This window comes from Gopherus evgoodei, chromosome 11 (genome assembly GCF_007399415.2).
Source record: "Gopherus evgoodei ecotype Sinaloan lineage chromosome 11, rGopEvg1_v1.p, whole genome shotgun sequence".
NCBI classification, from domain to species: domain Eukaryota; kingdom Metazoa; phylum Chordata; order Testudines; family Testudinidae; genus Gopherus; species Gopherus evgoodei.
In genome coordinates, this window is record NC_044332.1 from 42,560,711 (window position 1) to 42,586,140 (window position 25,430).

The 25,430-nt window shown below is 38.5% G+C and overlaps 1 protein-coding gene across 2 annotated transcripts in view; it reads left to right on the forward strand.

Moving 5' to 3' along the window:
* The window catches only part of LRP2 (LDL receptor related protein 2), a 186,145-nt gene that overhangs the window by 66,796 nt on the left and 93,919 nt on the right, over positions 1–25,430 (forward strand). For both annotated transcript variants that reach the window (XM_030580404.1, XM_030580405.1), the window contains exons 18-33: positions 2,275–2,400; positions 2,748–2,878; positions 3,790–3,927; positions 4,853–5,134; positions 6,144–6,383; positions 7,398–7,517; positions 7,929–8,045; positions 8,796–9,173; positions 9,759–9,773; positions 10,144–10,392; positions 11,703–11,914; positions 14,629–14,813; positions 16,089–16,317; positions 17,904–18,081; positions 20,117–20,245; positions 24,468–24,634. In XM_030580404.1, the coding sequence (XP_030436264.1) occupies positions 2,275–2,400; positions 2,748–2,878; positions 3,790–3,927; positions 4,853–5,134; positions 6,144–6,383; positions 7,398–7,517; positions 7,929–8,045; positions 8,796–9,173; positions 9,759–9,773; positions 10,144–10,392; positions 11,703–11,914; positions 14,629–14,813; positions 16,089–16,317; positions 17,904–18,081; positions 20,117–20,245; positions 24,468–24,634 (2,896 nt within the window). The remainder of the gene's footprint in view (positions 1–2,274; positions 2,401–2,747; positions 2,879–3,789; positions 3,928–4,852; positions 5,135–6,143; positions 6,384–7,397; positions 7,518–7,928; positions 8,046–8,795; positions 9,174–9,758; positions 9,774–10,143; positions 10,393–11,702; positions 11,915–14,628; positions 14,814–16,088; positions 16,318–17,903; positions 18,082–20,116; positions 20,246–24,467; positions 24,635–25,430) is intronic.

Below are 25,430 nucleotides of genomic sequence, written 5' to 3' on the forward strand. Positions count from 1 at the left end.
TATCTTAATGATTCTTTGCATATTTTCCTTAATTGCATCTTCATTTTTAATAACCCATTCCCCTAGGCGGTTGAGTTATCCTAAAAGTGTAGTGATGAGCTGATAAGGAACATTCCTAATCTCTAACCATTGGAATGTGAAGCTTTGTTCACTGGTAGAGTTGTGTTAAGCAGCTAAGCTCAGCTCTATGACTGTAGGTGCATTGACAGGTCAGGACAAAACTATGGACATATTAATGCCTACCTGTAAATATTAAGAAAGGAATTTGTCATCGTTTGGTTTGATTTTTCTTTTTGAATTAAATCGCACTATACATTAAAATCTTGACAAAGATGTGGCTACCTCATGCCTAATGGAACAAAACATCTGAAAAATAGAGGGTACTGTGCTTAAAATAGATACTTTGCTTCTAGTGTCACTAACTGTATAAGGGTGGACCAGGGAGGTGATATATGTACTATTGAAAACCAGTAACTACACAGATCTTTGAAGCTGCTGCTCTTACCCAGTATGTTTGATTCATTAACCAGTTAAATCCGGCACCTAGAGGTCACTTGCTGTGCTTGGTTTTTGCTCATTTAATTAAACATTTAGCATTGCAGAACACTGCACCCCTCCCCATCTAAAGAAATACTCTGCATTTGTTAGGTTTATAAATCTTGGAAACTACCCTTACTCAACACACACATTCTTTTAAAAGTATTTAAGAGGATGCTTCTCTCTCTTTTATATATTGTCTTTTTGGTTTAGTAAACTCTCTCTCTCTCCTTGCTCCTTTCTTCCTGCTGCTGTTCTGTATTATCTTACTCAGATGTTGTCATAACCTTCATTTCATCTTCATTCTTCTTCAGCACAGCCACTTGGTCCTTCACAATTACTTTCGGATCAGAGGAGTTCCGTGTGATCTTACAGACTCCAGTTTCTGCTGCAACCATTGACTCCTGTTGTTTGTACTGCTTTGGCACTGAGTGGAGTGAACAACTTTGCTCTTTCTGCTGTCTAACTAATCTCTCTCTTTCTGCTACATGTGCTCTATTGCTCTATGAGGTTTATCTGCGTGATCTTTTAAGTGTAACTTTTGCCCTAATTCTGCTCTCTGTTGAAATGTGCCTTTTCTCTGCAACATGTTTTTTGTATTTATGATTCATTAGTTCCTTATTGTTCGAACTCCGTCACTTGTTTTGTAATGATTTTGGGAATCACCAAATTAGCCACTTTTAAGAGAGTCTTGTTACCTGCCAACACAATCAATTATTAACTTATCTGTGCAAATATGTATAAAGGCTGTTGTGGTGTTCGAACTCAGCTTTAATTGTCTACCACCCACAATTTTGAATTGACTCACTTATCTTCTGCAGGAAATGATATTTTGGAGTACCTCTTTACTTCTTCAAGGGGTGGAGATTTAGGAGTGGCGTGAATACATAACAAAAAATAAATGAATCAGCAACATGCTTCAGAGCTGTTGCTCTCATCTGTTTTATTATGACATGTAGTCATCTGAGTTGTTTACTTGATTTGATGTTTCACCTGTAAGTCATATGCATGGAATCTTATTCTACACCTACCAGTTCATGTTGGTACTCTGAGTTTGTTTTGTAAAATATTATTGCCCAGTGCTGTAGTCACTGATCTGTAACCAAAAAAATGTCCCAAGTGGAAGCATTTGGTTTCCCAAATGATAACAGCGGTTTCTCTTTCCACGTGCATAGCATGGTTAAGTGTCCATTAGTGCTCTGTTCACATAAGCTATAATGCAGCCTAACTGCATCAAGATTGCATTGGCTCCTCATGAGCTTGCATCTACTATCTCCAGTGTCAACTGTATTCATGTGCCTCGTACTATGGAAAGAGGAAGGGCTTGTGGAAACTGTTTAGAGCAGTGCAAATACCTCCTCCCCTCTCTTAGTGTATGCAAGGGACTCTGCTGGCTCTGGGATGTGCAATTTAGACCCCCCTGGGTCAGATGTAATGAATCTCGGTCCTTTTCCCTGCTTACTTTTAGTGAATTTGGGTCCTTTTCCCCACTTAGTTTTAGCAGAATACCTGGATGAGTATTATGAAATATATTGTTGTTGGATGGAGCCATTTCTTCCAACCAAGAGAAAATCTGATTTTTAAAAATGATTGTGATGGCATGACACAAAAGAGAGAGTGCATGTTTTTTTGAAATGTGCATTGATTGTATTAACCAAACTATTTTCAGTGGACAAAAACAGCTATTTCTTCATGGTTATGAATATTTCCCAAGCATTTTCTTCTTTTTTTTCCCAGTTATATATTCTGGACAGATTGGTTCCGCCCTGCTAAAATCATGAGAGCCTGGTGTGATGGATCCCATGCCTTGCCAATTGTGAACACAACACTTGGCTGGCCCAATGGCCTAGCCATTGACTGGGGGTAAGAAAAAGACCGATGAGAAGCCACGGAGGCCTTTTGAGCAAATATGTATTTCTTTCTTTAAACAGGGGGCATTGTAAAAGACACCTTTGCAACTATCTTTTATTGTTTGCAAGAAGCAAAAGTATGGAACACTATATTTCATACTGCGTGTTGCAGTGCTTTTATTTTCTCCGGGAGCGGTATTTTTTTCAAAATGTGAAAATGTGAAATTTGAGATTTTCTCAGAAAAAAATTCTGAAATAACTTCATGAAAAATCTAGTCTAGGACTGTTCACTTATTGGGAAACTTATTTCTGTTTGTAAATTTGTAATTCTTTGAGATAAAACCTTTTTATTGTTTTTAGTGCTTTAAGGCTGTATTGGGTGGATGCCTTTTTTGATAAAATTGAGCACAGTACCTTTAATGGGTTAGACAGAAGGACTCTTGAACGCATTAATCAGATGTCTCATCCATTTGGCTTGACTATCTTTGGAGGTGAGTCTGGCATTGAAAAATATTAGCTGTATTAAAATCCATAATATTTACCATGAAATGAGCTGAGACTGTACACAATGAAGTATTATGCAATCTTTTGCGATGCACGTTTTCTACAAAAAGACAGTGTTGAAAGTTCGTGTAATGAAATATACTCAGTGCTGCTTGTTTACTTTTGAAGGCTGCTTTTCACACATTTGTACTCAAATCATTTGAGAACTTAAATGATTGTTCTTGTAACTAAGTTAACCTTTTCAGTGCGATATCTTGGGTATGTTACACTACTAGCTACAGCTTCTAGGAGGGTGTGATTGTGTAATCACTAGACACTAGATCATAGTCTCTGAGAAGCTTAGTGAACCTTCAGCCACCACTGACCTCTCAAGAGGTGCTCTGTACTTGTGGATCGACTCAGTTGCATGTAGGATATGTCCTGATATTTATCTACAATGGCTCACATGATGTTAGTAAGAGTATCAGCACCTGCCCCCTTTTTGTGACATTATATTAAAAAATTATTTTGCAAAATATCTTCAGATGCTGGAAAAGTTTATCGGCAAACAGTTTTTAAAGTTGTATTAGAAGTTGAGATGGGACTAAGTCATTATATCCTGATACAGAATCAGATCTGAATTTGAGCTTAGACAACGTCTGGGAGGGCAAGTTGGATCTGTTTTTGGAGCAGGTATTTCTGCGGATTTAGTGGCAAATCAGTTTATGGAATATCTTTCACAATGCATTATGCAATCATTTTGTATTTGCTGCCATTTTTTTGTTTTTCCTGAAAGACTTAGGCATGAGAATTCATTAGATTTACATGACCAGCATTGAGATTTTATCCAGCGTCATTTGACCTTTTGTATCATATTGCACTATAACCGTTACTAAGTGTTAACTGTCTTTCAATACAGGTTATGCATATTTTACTGACTGGAGACTTGGAGCAATAGTTCGAGTGAGGAAATCAGATGGAGGAGAAATGACTATTATTAGGAGGGGGATTAGTAATATTATGCATGTAAAATCTTATGATGCTCATTCTCAAATAGGTAAGCTAGCTCGTTGTACTCACAAAAGAGTCAAAGTATTTGCCCTCTCACCATTAAAGGTTACCCCATTGGGCTGTCACTGATTATGTAGTTCAGTGTTCTGTGACTGGGTGTGGTTTTGTGTGGATGTATCTGTTAGTTGTTTAATAACCTCATAAAGATGAAATTCTAATTTCATTACATTCTGCCCAATTTATTATTTATTACAACTCAATATTTCCACTTTCATAAATAAAGGGTATATTGATTAAACGGCACTATTTGTCTGATACAAAAACTTGAAGACTGGACTAAACATCTTCTAAGTTGTGCTGTACCAATCATTGAATTATCTCCTTTTACATGGTTAAAATTTTGTTTTAGTCTTTTCACTCAGCTGAAATTCTGTGCATGAGGTTATTTGAATGAAGTATTACATGCAGTACACTGGCACTGAAAAATCCACCAATTTATCAAAAAATGCAACAAAATCTAGTGGTGAGACTTTCCGCTTACATAATGCTTTACATTTTCAAGTTGCTATCCAAATATTGTGTCAAATCCCATTGTCCTTACTCAGGAAGATGTTCCAGTTTGAAGCGTACGTGTGTATCTGTTTCCAGACACTTGCCAGAATTGGAGCCAAAATAAGTAGCATGTTGTTAGATTTGTTTTCTACTAGGAGAAATGTGTTATTAAACACTTACTGTACTATGGGCCTGCTTCTGATCTCATTTATACACTCTAACCCTATTGACTTTTCACTAACGTGAGAGCAGAATTAGGCCTTAAATATTTTTTTAAAAACTTTACCCAGATCATTTAGTTTTACATCATTAATCTGCCACAGTTTATGTTATGTTTTATGATAAACAATGTATTTTAACAGTTTCCAGACTATTACAAATTGAACATATATTAATCTCTCAGGGCATTTTCTTTTTAGGATCTAACTATTGTAATAGAGGAACAAATCCTAATGGAGACTGCAGCCACTTCTGCTTCCCAGTACCTAATTTTCAGAGGGTTTGTGGCTGTCCATATGGTATGAAGCTGGGTCCTAATCAGCTGACATGTATTGAAGATCCATCAAATGAGCCACCGACTTTGCAGTGTGGTTCCTATTCATTTTCCTGTGGCAATGGAAGATGTGTGCCTAGGTACTACCAGTGTGATGGTGTTGATGATTGTCACGATAACAGTGATGAACAAAACTGTGGATCGCTAAGTAAGTCGTCGTCCTTGTAATTTACAGTTAGTGATACTTGCACTACAGACACTTTTGGTGGCTCAGTCTGCATTGATTTTTTGCGTTTATTTGAGGACAAATCTTAGAAGTCTTCCTAATCCATGTGACTAGTCCCATTGGAGTTACATGAATAAGGGATATAGCTTAGACAATACATCTTTTGACTGAAAATGGGGCTTGCAGTGTCACAAGAGTGGCTTTTTCTAGGAGATTTCCATTAGTAAACTTTAAGGGATTAATAAGGTTGCAAGATACTACAAGAGTAGCTGCTAGTGGTATTTTGATATTTCTGCTGCCAGATGAAGTTAGTAAATGCAGCGGTATGTGGATGTTTGAACAAAATTGTGTTAGGGTTTGGGTTCTGGGTAAAGGTTTGGAAAGGTTTTTGTTTTATCTCCCTGAGTTCTGTCTTTTTTCTCCCATTCCACAGTAAAGTGAATGAAGAGTGCACTTTGAGCCTTTACTGTTCAGTTCCTGGTTTTTCTGTAAATTGGTTCAAACATACAAAGTGTTTAAATGTGTTGATCAAAAATAAAATGTGAGAGTAGTAGGAGAATTACTGTTGATAATATAATGCAGACAAGATATCGGATGAATACCACGCATTTATTTGGTGCTTGGCATCTTCAAGGTGATTTATAAGCAAGAGTCTCATTGACTTTACTGGGAGTTGCATGTATGTAACAGAGAGTAGAATCTATGATGTCATTTTGGTGAGAATGAAGGAGCAAGTGACCTTTCTTCTTTTTTTCATTGTTTTGAAATATTTTTTAAAACCTTTACCTTTTACCTTATCGTTAATAATTACAATTTAAAAAATTGTTCTAAGCATGTATTTCTTAAAATTACTGATGGTTTCTTGCCATAAATAATGGTTTTGATACAAGTTTTAGAAATTGCATTATTACATTTATAGTCCTTGTTTCAAGGAAGGCAACTTTTGGAGCTATTGCTGTACAAATGTTTTCATGTTTTGTTTCTTGTTTAGATAATTCTTGTGCTTCATCAGCCTTTACCTGTGGCAATGGGCAGTGCATTCCAGGTCGCTGGCATTGTGACAAACATAATGACTGTCTTGATGGTAGTGATGAACAACATTGTCCTACGCAGGGTCCCACTTCATGCCCTGTAACCTTGTTCACCTGTGACAATAGCAGGTGTATTCCCAGGATCTGGCTATGTGATACAGATAATGATTGTGGTGACGGGTCAGATGAAAAAAATTGCAGTGAGTGTCAGAATTATCTGGTTTGCAGTACAGTGTGTATAGATTACATATGACTACATAAATATGTGTACATATGTATATGAGAGGGATACATATGTTCAGAAAGAAAGAAAGAACCAATATGGAACTTGGAATAATACTATTCCATCTTATGAGACTTGGAAAAGTCAACATGCGTTCAAATATTAAGACCATATGGAAATACAAAGCAGTCACTATTAAAAATGATGTGATTGTGACAACTATATTGCTCTGAATTGTGGTATCTGCAAAATCCATTGCATTGCAGTTTACAAAATCAAAGAAACTAAGGCGCAGTGTTGTAAACACTTACATACATGAGTGATGCCATTGACTAGTCTATTGATAGGAAGGCCCCATCAGATAACATACTGTGAATGTTTTCACCCAGCAACAGCTCACAGAATTTTTGCAATGGAGTAAGAGTGTTAAGCTCCCTGGTTACCCTTCTGCAAGTCTCCTTCTCACAGGTTGGAGTCTTGGTTATAAAGAGGATGGTGATCAATTGTTCATGTCTACTAAGGGTAGGGCGAAAAGTAAACGTCTTAACCTGCAGCAAGGGAGATTTAGGTTAGATATTAGGAAAAACTTTAAGGATAATTAAGCACTGAATAGATTACTTAGGGGGTTGTGAATCCACTTCACTGGAGGTTTTAAGAACAGGTCAGACAAACACCTGTCAGGGGTGGTCTAGATATATATAGTCCTGCCTCAGTTTGGGGGGGCTGGACTCGATGACCTCTTGAGGTCCCTTCCAGCCCTACATTTCTATGATTCTATGGTCCTATTCTGCACAACTTCCAACCTGCAGCTAAATAAATCATTACCATGTACTAGTGTCTATGGTAGAATGTTTTTTAATTCATCTTGCTGTTAGCTGTTAGATAGCATGGATAGCTAAGAGAAGTGAGTCAGATGTCTTCATGTTCTGACCATTTTGCTGGTTCAAGGTAAAAGGAAAGAATGCAAACACTTTTATTTTTCTCTTAATAGATTTTACAGGGACATGTGAACCCGGTCAATTTCAGTGTCCTGACCATCGCTGCATTGACCCATTTTATGTTTGTGATGGGGACAAGGATTGTGTAGATGGAGCAGATGAGCATGATTGCAGTAAGTACAATTTCCCTCGTAAGCATGGTTATTTATGAATTTGTTTGTTGCACGTGCTGGTTTCTTTGGACTCTCTCATGCCATGTAAGCACAGGCTCTTAGTGGGTTTGGCATAAAGCTGCTCAGAGTTGCAAAATTCTCCTAAAATTCCCCAAAGTGTATGAGTAGTATGTCCAGTGCTGTGTGAGTTGGTGCAGAGTGCCAGCAACCTGCTTTCTCTGCCACTGGGGGGAATCTGGTTTCCCAGGGAGTGCCAAGGTTTTATAGTTTCTGTGCTCCAGAGAGCAAGAGACTGCAATAAAGCCTGGATTTCTTGCATCTGCCTATCTTTTGTAGCTACGGACAAGATAGGGACAATCTAGCCCTTTTTAAGGTAATAGCTAATGCAGTACTGTATTTATTCATTTGTAGTATACAACTGTAGTGCCTCAGAGTTTAAATGTGCAAGTGGAGACCAATGCATCAATACTTATTACCAGTGTGATGGTGTTTTTGACTGCAATGATCACTCAGATGAGACTGGTTGTCGTAAGTACACTATGATGCATAGATATTAAAATAGAGGCTCTGGTTATTAAAGTTTATAAAAACTGTATCTCACCCACTATTATAACCTCAAAACTACTTTCAAAATACTTAGTCTAAAAATATTTCTTCCAAGCAGGAACTCTGCATACAGTAGATTCCAGCCAAGAGCAAATTTTCTGGCATAGGCTAGCGTCTTCATTCTTCGTGGATCCAAACCTTGAATGGGGGTTTTGGCAGACTTGCTCCCAGCATTATTTTTTTAAGATTTAGAAATAAAATTTTAAAATATTTAGAATTATGATACTTTTTTGAAATCTTCTAACGCACAAGAGCTAGACCATAACTGAAGCTTAAACACTTTGTAATTTGAGCTAGTTCCTTTGAGTAATTTTGTAAATTAAAATTAATCAAGATTTTGAGGTACAGCAAGCAGATAATTGCTGTTTCAAAGACTTGTAGCAATTTGTGTGAGTATGTGCGTGCATGTGCATATTAATGTGTACATACTCAACACGGTGTGAAAAGTGAATGAAGCCACTGGTTTTTGCATTAAAAAAGTAGCAGAAGTATTTAGGAGAGTCTAAAACTTCCTGTCTGTAGCCAGACTTGGACCTGTGGCAAGTGGATACAATTCTATTGACTTCTCAAGAATTGTACCCACTTATACCAGAGTTGAATTAGACCCATTGTATATGCATCTCCATTTGAGCATGTAAATACTTTCCTTAATACCAGATATCACTCTTCTAGCTACAAGACCACCAGGGATGTGCCACCAGAATGAGTTCCAGTGTCAGTCTGATGGCAATTGCATTCCTGCTTACTGGGAATGTGATGGCCATCCTGACTGTACAGATGGCTCAGATGAACATCAAAGATGTCCTGCCAGAACCTGTCCTCCATCTCTTTTCCGCTGTGATAATGGAAACTGCATCTATCGAGCGTGGATCTGTGATGGTGACAATGACTGCAGGGATATGAGTGATGAGAGAGATTGTCCCACTCAGCCTTTCCGGTGCCCCAGCTGGCAGTGGCAATGTCCAGGTCACAGCATTTGTGTGAATCTGAGCAAAGTATGTGATAACATCGCAGATTGTCCTAATGGAGCTGATGAATCCCCACTCTGCAGTAAGTTGCTGTTTAGCATGAACAATAGTCTAAAAGTTTTGTGCTGTTTCAAAAAGTTATGCAATACAATGAGCATCATCACTGCTGCTTTGTTGTATATTCGGCATAGAAACATTTCTAGCAGAAAATGCAAGATTCATTGTGAACTCAGAAATGTGGTGGTATTCAAGATGAAGTTGGGTTAAGTATGAATCTCAGACAGGTGAACTGCACCTTGCAGTAGAAAGACAATTCCAGGGAATTCACTCCATGTGATTGGGAGCAGTCTTTATTCAGTGGACTTCCACTGACGTCAGCAGAGAGTTTTGTTTTATCAGGGAGTAAAATATTAGACACTATTTGCTTATGTTTGACATTTTAAAAATGGAACCTGATCAAATATGTTGTCATTTAAAATTAAATTGGATTCAATCTTCAATATTTTCTTAGATATTTCTAACTTGGTTTTTTTCTGATTTTAATCTAAAACCCATGAGGGAGCAGAATTTGTGTTATGTTGATTGCGACTGTTGATTTTCACTTAAGTGTAACTTCTTTCTTTCTTTCCTTGCTTCCTTCCTCTCTTTAATCAATGCACGCTCTCAGATGAACCTCAGCCAGGTATGATTATGAAACATATTAAATTACTGTGTATTAATAATATTTTAGTTTCCGATTTGCACTGTAAATGATTTATATACTTCCAGCTAACTTTGCTTTTAAGCATTATAGAACTTTAGCAAAGACTCTCATGTTTTGAATTCCTTTTACATGATAGTGACAAATATTATTAATATACTTTCCTTTTTATGAATTATACATACTGTACTTTAGTGTGATGAATAAAGATCCTGGCCACATTCTCAATAATTGACAGTTGCATGTGTATAATGGAAAGCAGAATGTGGCTCATAGTGCAAGTGCACAGGATTGATGCAAGCATAGAAACTTTAAAAAAAGATCTGCTTGTTTTCCCTCACCCTTGTTTCAGATCAGGAGAGTTGCTCTGACAATAATGCTGGCTGTACTCACGAATGCATTCAAGGGCCATTTGGAGCTCAGTGTACATGTCCAGTCGGATACTATCTTGCTAATGACTCCAAGACCTGTGAAGATATTAATGAATGTGACCCTCCAGGCTTTTGCAGTCAGCGTTGTTACAATGAAAGAGGGTCTTCGAGGTGTTACTGTGGTGAAGGATACATTTTAGAAGCCAATGGAAGGACTTGTAAAGCTGCAGGTGAGGAATACTGATATAAAATCCAAAACAGTGAGTAGGGGTTTTAGATGCAGTCCACAGCATCATGTACATAGACATTTTGATAATGCTACAAACCCCCTGTTTTATAAGAGGTTATAAAAATAGTAATTTTTTAATAATTCCTGGCATATAACCCTGGATATTAAAACTGTTAGCTGTGAGGCTAGCTAGTAATTATCATCCTTTCCAATGTGTTTGAAATGGCTTGTTCTAGAATTCTAACGTTGGGACTGTGAAAGTATGTTTTGGAGGAAGGTGTTCAGTGGGTGTGTAGATGCTCAGCACCTCTCGGTTTTCGCCTATTCAGTAAAATTTACCTCTGGGCAGATTGCAAGGTCTATGAACTACTTAAGTCCCAGCCTTACATAAGACTTAAATATTGCTTTGGGCTCGCCTTCTGTAGAGCAGCGAATGTCACCCACTGGTTGTCATTCTTCATTGTCTTGTAGTTTCTTCATAGCACTCCAGAAGTACAAAGGAGTCACAAACCCAGTGGATCTTGTCACTAGACTGTTCCTCTGTGATAGGGGGAATCCCCAGATGGTGGAGCAGCTCTGCACCACACTCCTTGCAGACTTTGTGGTTAGAGAAAAGGAGCATGGCAGTGTCACTTAGGCAATTACTGCCTGCTGGGCCCTTGACATTATAGGCAGCTGTATGTTAGTCAGAATGGCCCTGAAGATGCCCTGACTTATGCTGCGGCCAGCCCATCCTAGGATAACCCTAGAAAAATGGCTGCTTTAAGGCTACCTTTGACCCTTCACTTTCATTCTTGTACCAAACATAGCTTGACTGAAACAAATAACTGGGCGCATTGGGTGGTATTCCTCAACACATACTATTGACAAAATATACATAGTGTATTCAATATCTACATTATAGGTGGTGCAGGTAACATTGTTTATAGTGCGGGTTGACCAACAGCTCCCATTTTCAGTTGCTTATAACGTTTGCCAAATTTTTAGCTGTTCCGGCTGAAATATTCCTTACGAGGTGTCTACCTCAGACAGATTTTTTTTTTTAAGTTTCAACAAAAGCGATTTAGATGCTTTCAAGAACAAAATTAGGGAAAAGTTCATTATTTTGCCCATATTAAAAAATGTACACAACTTGTTTTATTAAGAACCTGTAGCACTTCTATACTTTGGCATGAGACAAACCCACTCAAATTTGTCCAAGTTATAAAATCTCAGTGGTTTGTTTTCCTCCCCTAGAAAAACATTCTGAATTGTTTATGGGGTTACTACTGCATAGTTTATTTGTTTGCATTCATTTCTCTTCTTTTGCAGAGTCTGGGAATCTTCTCTTACTAGTGGCAAGCCGTAACCAAATTGTTGTAGACAACATCACCTCTCAGTCACACAGCATTTATTCTCTGCTTCGAGATGGGAGGAATATAGTAGCTATTGATTTTGATTCAGTCACTGATCGCATCTATTGGTCTGACACCAGACAAGATAAGATTTGGAGTGCTTATCAAAATGGCACAGACCGAAAAATAGTAAGTCTGTTGGGGAATCTAGTCTTTTATTTCTTTTCACTATGTAAAGGAAGAGAGAATATACTATATCTTCCATTAACAAAGATGGAAGATGCAGTGTTGTCATAGCCATGTTGGTCCAAGGTTTATAGAGACACCAAGTGGGTGAGGTAATATCTTTTATTCAACCAATTCGGTTGGCGAGATAGACAAGCCTTTGAGCTATGCAGAGTTCTTCTTCAGGTCTGGGAAAGGTACTCTCAGGGCATGTTGTCATAAACAGATAGCTAAGGGTTAATGTCTCTTTCACCTGAAGCACCTGACCAGAGGACCAATCAGGAAACAGGATTTTTTTTTCAACTCTGGGTGGAGGGAAGTTTGTGTCTGAGTCTTTGTCTGTCTGCCTGCTTTTTTCTCAGCTTTGAGAAGTGATTTCTGTTTTCTAATCTTCTGTTTCCAAGTGTAAGGACAAAGAGATCAAATAGTGAGTTATGTGGTTTCTTTTCTTTGGTATTTACATGTCTATAGTTGCTGGAGTGCTTTGATTTGTATTCTTTTTGAATAAGGCTGTTTATTCAATATTCTTTTAAGCAATTAACCCTGTATTTGTCACCTTAATACAGAGAGACCATTTGTATGTATTTTTCTTTCTTTTTTATATAAAGCTTTCTTTTTGAGACCTGTTGGAGTTTTTCTTTTCTGGGAAACTTCAGGGAAATTGAGTCTGTACTCACCAGGGAATTGGTGGGAGGAAGAAGTCAGAGGGAGATCTGTGTGTGTTAGATTTACTAGTCTGATTTTGCATTCCCTCTGGGTAAAGAGGAAAGTGCTTTTGTTTCCAGGATTGGAATTACAGAGGGTGGACTCCCTCTGTTTAGATTCACAGAGCTTGTGTCTGTGTATCTCTCCAGGAGCACCTGGAGGGGGGAAGGGAAAAGATTTATTTCCCTTTGTTGTGAGACTCAAGGGTTTGGGTCTTGGGGTCCCCAGGGAAGGGTTTTGGGGGGACCAGAGTGCCCCAAAACACTCTAATTTTTTGGGTGGTGGCAGCAAGTACCAGGTCCAAGCTGGTAACTAAGCTTGGAGGTTTTCATGCTAACCCCCATATTTTGGACACTAAGGTCCAAATCTGGGACTAGAGTTATGATACATGTCTACACTTAAAACTCTGCTTTGGCACAGCTTCAGTGCTTAAGGGCTTGTCTACACTGGCACTTTACAGTGCTACAACTTTATCGCCCAGGGGTGTGAAAAAACACCCCCCTGAGCACAGCAAGTTTCAGCGCTGTAAAGTGCCAGTGTAGACAGTGTACCAGTGCTGGGAGCCACACTTCCAGCGCTGGTAGCTATTCCTCTCATGGAGGGTTTCTTTTTATAGCTATGCCATGGAGGGATAGCTCAGGGGTTTGAGCATTGGCCTGCTAAACCCAGGGTTGTGAGCTCAGTCCTTGAGGGGGCCACTTAGGGATCTGGGGCAAAATCAGTACTTGGTCCTACTAGTGAAGGCAGCGGGCTGGACTCAAGGACCTTTCAGAGTCCCTTCCAGTTCTATGAGATAGGCATGTTGCCGTATATTCTGTTCTCCTCATGGAGATGGTTTTCCTAAAGCTATGCCACGACTACACAAGCCACGTTAAAGCGTTGCCCCGGCAGCGCTTTAATGTTGCAAGAGAAGATGTGCCCTAAGTGAAGACACTCCTACGTCCACAGGAGAGCTTTTCCTGTCGACATAGCGCTGTCTACACAGGGAATTAGGCTGGTATAACTGCATTGCTTGGGGAGTGGATTTTTCACACCCCTGAGTGACAAGTTATACCAGTATAGGTCTGCAGTGTAGACATGGCCTTAGAGTGTCACAGATAAATACAAGCTTGAACGCAAAGTATCAAGGGGTAGCTGTGTTAGTCTGTATCCACAAAAACAACGAGGAGTCCGATGGCACCTTAAAGACTAACAGATTTATTTGGGCATAAGCTTTCCTGGGTAGAAAACCCACTTCTTAAGATGCATGGAGTGACTTGAACAGATAGTTTAGCATAAGTAGTTAGCACATGTTATAAGGGATCATTCAAGGGGAAGTAGTCCCTTAGAATATGTGCTAATTTCTTTTGCTAAACTGTCTGTTCAATCTTCTATTTAGACACTCTGACTACCTTTCCTAGACCTAAAGAAAAGCTCTGTGTAACTTGACAAGCTTGTCTCTCTCACCAACAGAAGTTGGTCCAATAAAATATATTACTTCACCCGCCTTGTCTCTCTAAAGAAGGAAGAGGCAGCTCTCCATGTATTATAATGAAAAGGAAGGTAACGTAAAGTGAAGCAGCTCACAATTTGCAGGAAGTAAGTTTAAAATTTGATGGATCACACACAAACACACACATACACACATACACACACTCTCTCTCTCTCTCTCTCTCCCTCGATAGTCTTGCATGTGGCCTTGATGTATTAATGCTACGCACATTATTCTAACTCCTTTCTTGGTGCCAGAATGTAAACTCCTTACTACTCGTGGGCCATTACTCACCCAAGTAGTCCCATAGATGTCAATAGGAGTACTCAGGTAATTGCTCATCAATGGGAGCATGGGGTTCATAGACTGGCCCTTATTTTGTATAAGAAATCTAAAGGGTAAAGGTTACTTGTTTCCTCTCTTCCATAGCTTTCAAACAATTGTTACCAATAGTGAATTGTAAATTATTTAGTGCCAACTAACTCTTCAATGTTTTTAACAGGTGTTTGACAGTGGTGTCACCGTGACTGAAAGTATAGCAGTAGACTGGGTAGGTCGCAATCTTTACTGGACAGACTTTGTTCTGGAAACAATTGAAGTCTCTAGAATGGATGGGAGCCACAGGACTGTGCTGATTAGTGAAAATATAACAAACCCAAGGGGACTAGTGTTAGATCCCAGAATTAAGTAAGAATTTTTTTTTGTTATTGTTTTTAAAAAATAGTATTTTATAATGATTACAATGGTAAAATAATTTTAATTTTTAACCAAAGTGCAATATTTAAGATGTAACCAAATTTATCATAATTGTAAGTAACAATTAGCGTTTGGATTATAGGAAATTTCAAGTTTACTAAACTAAGTTTGTTCACAAGTCTCAGTTACAGGAAACACTTAACCTTGTTCAAGCCATAGTATAATACATCCATTTGTTAACTGTCTTTCACTTTAATTACTCTTTGTTAACATGAAACAGATATTGTAACACTTACTTGTATGAAGTCCTGTTATAGCTGTGTTGGTCCCAGGATATTGGAGAGACAAGATGGGTGAGATAATACCTTTTATTGGATCAACTTCTGTGGTTTCTCTCACCAACAGAAGTCGGTCCAATAAAAGATATTGCCTCATCCACCTTGTCTCTCCAGTAACACTTATTTCTTAGATAAGAGCTTATGCTTTATAATGTTAATATGTTGTGGTTATTTAGTGTTGCATCACATAACTACATACAGTCTAATGTGTCATGTCTGTATAGCACAGAGCTGGTTCTGTTGCACACTGAAAACATTTACACTATGTTAAATTGAGAGAGCTGCCAGTAACTCATTAAGTGCTTTCCCATCTGAAGATGTGACAAAACAGTCAGCGCTGAATATTAATGGCAGATGAATCCCCCCTTCACTATTTATGTACTGCTGCTGACTGTACTGAAGAGTGGAAGGTAAATCGACAAACCCCTGCATCCATATACTGTTTTATTAGCAGAAAGTTGGCAGCCTACCGTGCTCTCTAACAGCTTGAGTCTGAACTATGCTGTCAGTCATGCTGAGCTGCTCAGTTACAATAATATGGTAGTTGTATAGGGGACACACCGTGAAAGACAAAATGTCTATTTTATTAAGTTGGCATTAAGCAGTTCCGGAGATGGAATGTAAAGCATTTTATCTAAGAGTTGAAAAATAATCACATGATTATAAAATAACTTTGTTAGAAGTACCAACTGTGTATCAAAGCTATAGCAGAAAACATGTTTAAAAATGTTTTATTATAAAAAAGTGATGGTTACACTTATTTTGAAAAAGAATCCTCATCCACTAATCCGACATTGATTCCAATAGTGTTTATTGCATAGTATATTTCATAAGTTTCATTTTATTTTTGTCTAACAAGACTTTCTCTGAGATTTCTCTATATGCAAATAATTTTTCTCAATCAGTAACCACACATTACTTTTTACAGTGCTCATGTGATGTTCTGGACAGACTGGGGCCAAAATCCTCGAATTGAAAAAGCTAGCATGGATGGCACAATGCGAACAGTTATTGTTAGTGATAAAATCTACTGGCCCAATGGACTTTCCATTGATTACCCAAATAAACTGCTGTACTTTGCTGATGCCTATCTTGATTATATTGATTTTTGTGATTACAATGGAAACCACAGGCGACAGGTGGTAGCAAGTGACTTGGTAAGAAAATAGTAATGAAAAAAACTGTTTCCCATGGTTCTAAGGTTCTTTTATGGTTCCCATTACAGAGGAGACTAAGAGATTAAGTGAGTTGCCAAAGGTCATATAGCAGAGCAGGAAATTGAAATTGGGGTCCTGAGTCCAGGCTAGTGACCTAAACACTGAGCTATCCTTCCTCTCATCTGGCTGTTTAATAACATGAATTCTAAGGGCCCTATCCTCCTTTGCTACTAAGCCCAGCACACTGGATGTAGCTGAATATGTTATATAAAGGTTGGAACAACATAAGGGACATTCTGACTAACAATGAGACTGCCATAATATGCCTTGTGCTGCTGCTCTTTGTTGCTAGCACTCACTATTGAGAGAAGCAAATGAGGAAACCATGCTCCCACCTATCGTCATGGCGTGAGTTCCAGTGTGGTGGCAGCTAATATCTGCTACTATACTTCAGGTCATCATTAGTACCTCTCATCTCCATCTCCTCATGGTACACATTGTTGCTTGCAGCACAACTTTGCCCACGGTACTGCCTATCCACATGTTATACCACCTATTTAGTCACAAGCAGGATTCAGTACTTTATATAGTGCTGAACAGGTTTATCAGCTAATGCTATTAGAAACATAGAAGTATGTGAGGATTAATGTATGGAATTCCACTTAATGCTAATAAGAATTACATTCACAAATCTTTCCATATTAAAACAGGAATCTATCTCTTTATATGGAATAGAAAATATGAACTAAATCTTTACTATATAATATGCATATGTAATACATAATATAAGATTTATTTGGAGTGGCCATAACTGAAGTTAACTGTCCGTTTCGTGGTGTTTAATTTATTAAGTGGATGAAAGGTGTGTGTGTCAGAGTGAGTGTGTGTATGTAGGGGAACAAACTGGTCCATGTTTTTTTTTTAGTTACAATCTTAGTAACGGTTGCCATAATTGTGGATTGCGTAAACATGAGTTCTCTGAACTGCAATATTAAGGATGTGTTAAATCCTCAGCTACTTAGATTTGCAACAATTGAGGCTCTAGCTCCATTTCTATGGCAGGACAAACCAGTTCTTGTTAAATTGGACCACTATAATCCTCAGCCCTCTTCTTTAACCCAAACCTAATTTTCCCCAGATTTGGATAAGCAACCCTCTACAACAGGCCAGTAAGCAACAGGGAATTTCAAAGGTACAAAGGGCACCCAACTCCCATTGACTTTTCTACTCATGCCTTTGAAAATCTACACCCACCCCTTTATTTAGTAGGCCCTTCTGTTCTACTCTTACAACATCTGACAGTTCTATTAATCTTCCAGGCTAGGCATCTTGTATTTGACAATGACAGACTAATGTTTATTTATCAAGTGCTTTTTCATTTAAAAACTTCTTTTTTTCCAGAAAAGCAATTAGCACCTATCCGCAGGTGACAGAGGAGAGGGTAAATCATTTGTATTCCTACTGAAGGATGTGTGTGGGGTGACAGCTGTTATGTTTTCCATTGTTCTTAGCTCTGCTGTTATTTCAGTGCAAGTGCTGGTTAATAATACCAATGGAATTAAATTGGTAAATATTCTTTCCTTTAGGTATTACAGCATCCACATGCTCTGACTCTCTTTGAAGATTTTGTGTACTGGAGTGATCGATACACTAATCGAGTCATTCGGGCCAACAAGTGGCATGGAGGAAACCAAACAATTATGATTTATAACATTCACCAGCCTTTGGGGATTGTTGCAGTCCATCCTGTTAAACAACCTGGTGGTAAGTCAAACAAAGCAACTTTGACACCGCAAAAGCAAAATCTGCAATATGCATGTACATAAACACTATTGGAATCATTCATGCAACAAAAGGCATGGCTTAAAATAAGATTACATTGTTAACGGTATTCCCTGGCTGTTGGGGTTGATCCAGTCCATCCATCCTGCTGGTAAATCAAACAAAAGTAATCTTGGCAATACAAACTCAAAACTGGCAAAATGTATAGTAAGGAACTGGTATCTGGAGTTCCTCTGTTATTTATTTTTATCTTATTTATTCAGTTAGTTAGTTACTTAGTTTAAGATAACTGGCACCTTAGAATGCATTTTACATTGTAAAACATCTCTGGCTGGAATAGATGGGTGAATTGCTTGCACACAATTTTGTCACATTTTTAGATAAGATATCTTGCTGGCTTGCTTCTTAAACATTTTTGCTTTGATTCATAGTGAAAAGGAAAGGGAAAAGGATGGTGCTATTCCATGGTGTGGCCACGCCTTTAATACTATGTGCAGTTCTGGTCATCCCATCTCAAAAAAAGATATATTAAAATTGGAAAAAGTACAGAGAAGGGAAGCAGAAACTATTGGAGATATGGAACAGTTTCCATACAAGGAGAGAGTAAAAAGACTGAGACTGTTCATCTTAGAAAAGAGATGACTAAGGGACGATATGGTAGATGTCAATAAAATCAAGACTGGTATAGAGAAAGTGAATAGGGAAGTGTTATTTATCCCTTCATGTAACACAAGAAGCAGGGGTCACCAAATGAACTGAATAAGCAGCAGGTTTAGAACAAACATAAGGAAGTACTTCTTCACATAATGCACAGTCAACCTGTGGAACTCATTGCTGGAGGGATGTTATGAAGGCCAAAAGTATAACTGTGTTCAAAAAATAATTAAGTAAGTTTGTGGAGATTATGTCCTTCAATGGCTATGTGTCAAGATGGTCAGGGATGCAATTCCATGCTCTGGGTGTCCTTAAGTCTCTGACTGCCAGAAGCTGGGACTGGGTGATAGAGTATGGACCACTTGATAATTGCCCTATTTTGTTGATTCCCTGGAAGCATCTGGCACTGGCCACTGTTGGAAGACAGTATACTGAGCTAGATGGACCATTGGTCTGACCCAGTATGATTGTTCTTATGTTCTTATATTAATCTACTGTATTATTCTTCTCTATCTTGAGTTCTGGTTTTATGCTGCTGCCTTACTACTGTTTTGTTAATCTCTTTTTAATTTTTGGTAGGTTTTAAATTAGAAATGATGACATTTTATCCTTGAGTTTGTAGGCCTCTCAGATTAGCTAGATTAGCCTTCTGCTAATTGTTAGGGGTAGCCTCAAAACATGATTTCACTACGTGAAGATCACTCTTCATGAGAACTCTTTAGTGGCAAGCTTGTGGGATTAAACGAAGCAATCTAACTTGGAAATGCAATAAGTAGATCAGTGGTGATCAGAGAGACCATGTTCCCTCTGTAATTTTCATTTTACAAATTTAGTCTGGGATTTTCAAAGAGATCCATGGAGTTAGGCAATCAACTACCACTAAAATTGAATGGGATTTGAGCACTTAACTAGCTCTCTTGTTCTGCTTTGAAAACCTCAGCCTTGAGAATTAATTTAAATCCTCTAAATTTGGCATTATGGATAAGGTTAATATGATCATGGACTAGGAATCCTGCACCCCTCGCCATGCAGTGGCATCAGGCATTGCATCTGGATTCCGATGTTCTGCATTATACAAATGAAATGAAATGGCTGGTATGTCAACAGCACTGTTGTTTTGACAATCAACATGGGAAGGTTATTCAGTGTTACAGTGTTAGTGCGTTCCTGCTTCTAGAAAACATTGTTCCTGCATTTAAAGAAATACAGATAAAGTACTGTAGTGGACTCAGTTCAACAGTTTTAAGTTTTTTATAGGATTAGGACCTAAATAGTTATTGACTCGGAGTGTATGCATACAGAACTTCATGACCTATTGTACTGTTACATCTTAGATTAACCAGTGCTTTCTTTTTAATCCTAGGTATCAATTCTTGTGCATCATCTTCCTGTAGCCACCTGTGCTTGCTTTCTTCATCAGGGCCTCGGTTTTATTCCTGTGCCTGCCCTTCAGGATGGACACTTTCTCCTGATAATGTGAACTGCATGAGAGGTAAGACCATAATAGAGATGCAAAAAAATAAAACTAGCAAAGAAAAAAAACCCGTTGGATCATTGTCCATTCCTCTGCTAGGGCAGGATGTACCACACAGAATGGTGGACTGCTATTTATGGAAAATATATCCTACATCGTTTTAGGCAGTTCGCATGGAATGTACTTTTTCTTGAAGATTTGGGGCCAAATTTTTGCAAGAGCTCTGGGCCAGATTTTTCAAATGCTCAGCGCTCACAGTCTCTGGGGGCAGATTTTTGAAAGGACTTAGCTCCCATTTAGGCACCTATAAAGGAGCTAGATTTTTTAAAAGCATTCAGCACATTGGGTGTTTCTGACAGAAATACTAGTGAAAAGAGTTAATTTTTAGTAAATATTAGAGAATATTAGCAGAACGTTGAACTTTTTTTTTAACTATTCAGACTAGACACCTCATTCTAAGACTTGTAGTAATCCAATCAGAGAACCAAAGGAGCATCATATTGCAGTGTATGTAACTAATAATGCCTAATTGCCAAGGCTGGCAAAGAGATGAATTATGGAGAACAACAGGAACTGTTGCAACATGCACTCTACTGTTCCTTGGGTAAAAATTCCGAGTACGAAGTTCAGGACCTCTAGAGGCACAAACTAGTATTACAAATACACATGACTTGGGACTAATCAAAACTAACCTACCCAACTCGAATTTCAAATATCAGATAATTACATTGATTTGCCCTTGACCAATCTGCAGACCAAGGGTTGTTTGCAGAAGTCATTCAGCAAGTTAATTTTCTAAAAATTCAAGAAAATCATAAATTGTTTGGAGGGAGTTCATGACCAAAAAAAGAGACTAAATTAGTCAAAAAAGCAAACGCATTTGCTGTGAATTGTTCGCTTAGCTCTGGTGATGTCAGGGCCGGCTCCAGGGGTTTTGCTGCCCCAAGCAGCGCGCGCAAAAAAAAGAAAAAAGCTGCAATCGTGATCTGCGGCAATTCAGCGGGAGGTCCTTTGCTCCAACCAGGAGTGACAGACCCTCCACCGAATTGCCACCGAATACCTGGACATGCCGCCCCTCTCCCGAGTGGCCGCCCCAAGCACCTGCTTGATAAGCTGGTACCTGGAGCCGGCCCTGGGTGATGTGCAAAGTGCTTTGGTGGGTTTCTCAAGGGTAAGCTTCAGAGCACATGAAATTTAGGGTAGAAATGCTTCTGGGCTAGTAAAGAGTGGGGTTCTCTCACTAATTCCGCGGCACCTTCTAACTCTCTGAGTTTTCAAGGAAAAATCAGCGGTGTTTTTTTTTTGCTGAATAAATTCTTAAGCACTGTATTCTTCAAAGAGCCATATCGATTTCCCTTATAAGAACGACAAACTAAATAAAGTGTTTTAAGTGTATATGCACCACACATTTGTTTTTCAATCTGGAGAGAAGGGGGTTCCTCATGGAAGTATGCACTATACTCTAGAATAAGAGGGAGTAGGGCTAGGCTTAGAGAGAGTACCATGAAAGAAATAGATTACACCTGTGATCAAGCTAACATGCACATGAGAAATGTTATGCATGTTTGCAAGAGTTTGCAGGATCTTTTATGCCACTAGCCAATGGGTCAGAATATTTGGAAAGTCTTGTCCTTTCTTCCTAGACCATAAACCAGGGGCGTACTGTGAAACTTCCTAAATCCATTTATGTACCGTTGTGACCTTTTTCTAAATTCCATAGCTGTGCAATACATAGAATTGTGCAAGAAAAAGGGATCTGTAGACATTTCTGTTTGAATGAAGAAACTGAACATAACTTCAGGTGATTTTTAATCTGTGTAGGCTTCTTTATCCTGTTTAGTTAAAACTTCTATTATACGCTGAAAAAACAGCATATAGAAAACAGCAGTTTTTATGTATGCATTAGATTTACTATAGGTCTGATCTTATCAGCAAAGGGTATTATACAACACTGCTGATTCTTTTCATGGTGAAAGATTTTAATTATCGTTAATGATTACAAAAGAATAGGCATTTGCCATTCTTCTTCAGAGGTTTATTATGATCGTAATCCTTGCTGACATTGTTTAGTTTAGCCTGCCAGCACAAACTTTCAGCAGAAAGATGAAACTGACTTACGCACATTTTGGCTGTATAGTGGTCTTTTCAGCAGAGTGATATTGGGGAACTCTGCATAGGTAATTGGCATATCTAACCTTATGTTGGTGGAAAAGTGTTAATTCCCAGATTGCAAATTTTCTTGCTTTACAAAATGGCTTTGGTAATTTTGATTTCAAGGTTAGGTTTCGTAATAATTCTATTTTTAAAACTTTTTGTGACACGAATGTTAGAGATGTTACCATTTTGCTTGGTGAGTCTAAAAAAAAATGTAGATGTAACACTGAAATGTAAAATCTTATGCTAACAAAGTAAATTTAGTATCTCAAACATTTAATTGAAATGGAATCAGACATTTAATTTTATATAAAATAAATCTTAATAATGTAAATGTATATTAAAAGTAATAGCTATATGAAGGATATATTTTATGGACCTGATTCAGCTTCACTGATTTTACACTCATGTAACTCCATGAGCTTCAGTGAAGTTACTTCAGAGCACAGAATCAGGCTCTACATATTCATAGTTGTGAAATAAAAAAAAACAATCCAACCAAATTCCTTGTTTTTAATATTCCATGGGTATGTAATGAACTTATAACTAGGTTATTAAGTATAATATTAACATGCATCTCAGGCACTTCCCACGTGACCTCCTTTTAGGCTAGGTCGACACTTAACATATGTGTAAGGGGCAGCATGTAGCTGTGCTTATGAGGAGTTTCCGTGGCAGGGAATTGTGACTCTGAGGCCTCATCTGCCCTGGGGTATTTTTGTACGAGTATAGCCACACTGATGCAAAGCCCTGATGTAAATGCGCAGCACCTCTAAACCAATGCAACCCCCCTCCCCCAGGGTAAACAACCCCTTAGATCAGGGGTTCTCAAATTTCATTGCACTGCGACCTCCTTCTGACAACAAACACTACCACACAACCTGAGGAGGGGTTACGGAAGCCTGAGGCTGTCCGAGCCCTGCAACCCCGAGGGAAATCTGAAGTCCAAGGGCTTCAGCCCCAGGCAGGGGGCCTGTAACCTGAACCCCGCTGCCCAGGGCTGAAGCCCTCAGACTTTGGTCCTGGCCTCGGGCAGTGGGACTCGGGCTTCAGGCCTGGGCCGCAACAAGTCTAAGCCAGTTCCGGCAACTCCATTAAAATGGGGACACGACCCACCTGGGGGTAGTGACCCACAGTTTGAGAACTGCTGCCTTAGAGTGTCACAATTCTTCCCTGATTCCAGTGTGCTCCCGGAGGTGATGTAAGTTATTGCTGCCCTTAACATGGCGCAGTTTACTGTTCCACTGCTGCTGGCTCAGCTGTTTGAGCTGATACATTGCTCTTACTCCTCACCACTCTCTACTCATTCCCTGCTCATTTGTTCATGGCGATGGGCGAGGGCCTCGAGCTGCAGTCCTGCTGAACCTGCTCTCTCCCATGTTCCCAAAGGCTGATCCTGGCAGAGATTAGGTATTGGCTCATGCCCTTTTACTCCTCTCTGCACCTGCATTAGAGCAAGTGACAGTCTTACCCTTTATTATTAGTCCAATTAATAGAACTGAATTATTAATGACTAAAACTGGCTTTATTTATTAGAGCAATATTTTTTCAAGTGTTCTTTGTTATGGTCTTATGTTAATTCAGCAAAGCACTTTGACTTATCTTTAAACTACTGATCTAATTACTTCAGTGGAACTTAAGCACATGCTTAAAATCAAGCATATGCTTAATGGTCTTTCAGTAGTGCCTAGATGATTTAGGAGCACGTTTTATTGAATTTCAGTGGGGCATGTGCTCCTAAATCATTTTGGCAGATTGAAAATCCCATATAAGTATTTTGCTGAATTAGGCCTATATTATAAGATCCCACAAACACTTACACTTGAGTAACGTTACTCATATGACTAGTTTCACTGACTTCAGTGATAGCTGCTAAGTTTCTCAGCCCTTTTGAAAACCCGGTCACTGATTTCAGGGCTTAAATGTCATTTGAAGGTTATAACTAATACTCATTTTTGAAAAGTTTACTGTGTGTGCTCACAAATTCTGGCACAGTTAGCAAGCACCATCCTATAGCATCCCATTTCCTTTACTGACTGAAATATATAGGAATATAATTCTGATTTCTATTTTGTTTTTTTCGCAGTTGAACATCCCTTCCTTATTGCTGTAAGAGATAATATCATTTATGGGATTTCTCTTAACCCTGCGGAGAAGAGCAATGATGCCATGGTTCCAATAGCAGGAGTCCAGAATGGTGTTGATGTTGACTTTGATGACTCGGAACAGATGATCTATTGGGTTGAAAATCCAGTAAGTTAATACTTGTGTTTGAAATGTACACTAAAGGGACAACACACACTTAAAAATGATACTTTTGTCTAATTTTTAACATACTAATATTATAGATAATACTTACATTACAATAACTCAAAGGAATGAAAGAAACTATTTCTTTATAGTTTTTCGATTTTGTTTATTAGTCAGTTTCATGGTTTCTTCTGTATATTCAGTTAGGGCTCAATCCTGCAAAAGCAGGATTAACTTTACCCGTGGGACTACTTATTAGAGTAAAGTTATTCGTGTGTGAATGTTTTAAGGATTGGGCCCATAGCTTGTCAGTCCAGAAAAATATGTTTAAAAAAAAAGTGTGTAAAAGCGTGTATGTGTGTGTGTGTGTTTGTGTAAATGTGATTTAAAAAAACACAACAATTTCCAGGGGGCTCTGTGGAGGTATAATGCTCTGAAACTAGTTTTACCTGATTTTAAAAAACTGACTACATTTGAATTTGATGGTGCCCCTTTAATGACTGCTCCTGCTGAGCTAATAAAAGGACTTGTTCTCTAAGGTCAACACAAAATATTTCCCAGCTTTTGCAGTGTGGAAGCTTATTTAAAAGTCTGCGGAAGCCACTGAAATGGACTTAGCAAGGAGCCTGCTGATTCAGCAACAAGCAGGTTAGGCCATGGAAACTCCCTTTTTAATTTTTTGCTGTGCTAAGTCCAGGAGAAGTGTGATGTCAATCAAGGCTTTCTCATGGGTTGTGCTGTACAGCAAGTTAGTCATGTTAGCTTCTTACCTTCCATCCATATAGGGATTTGCTTAGAC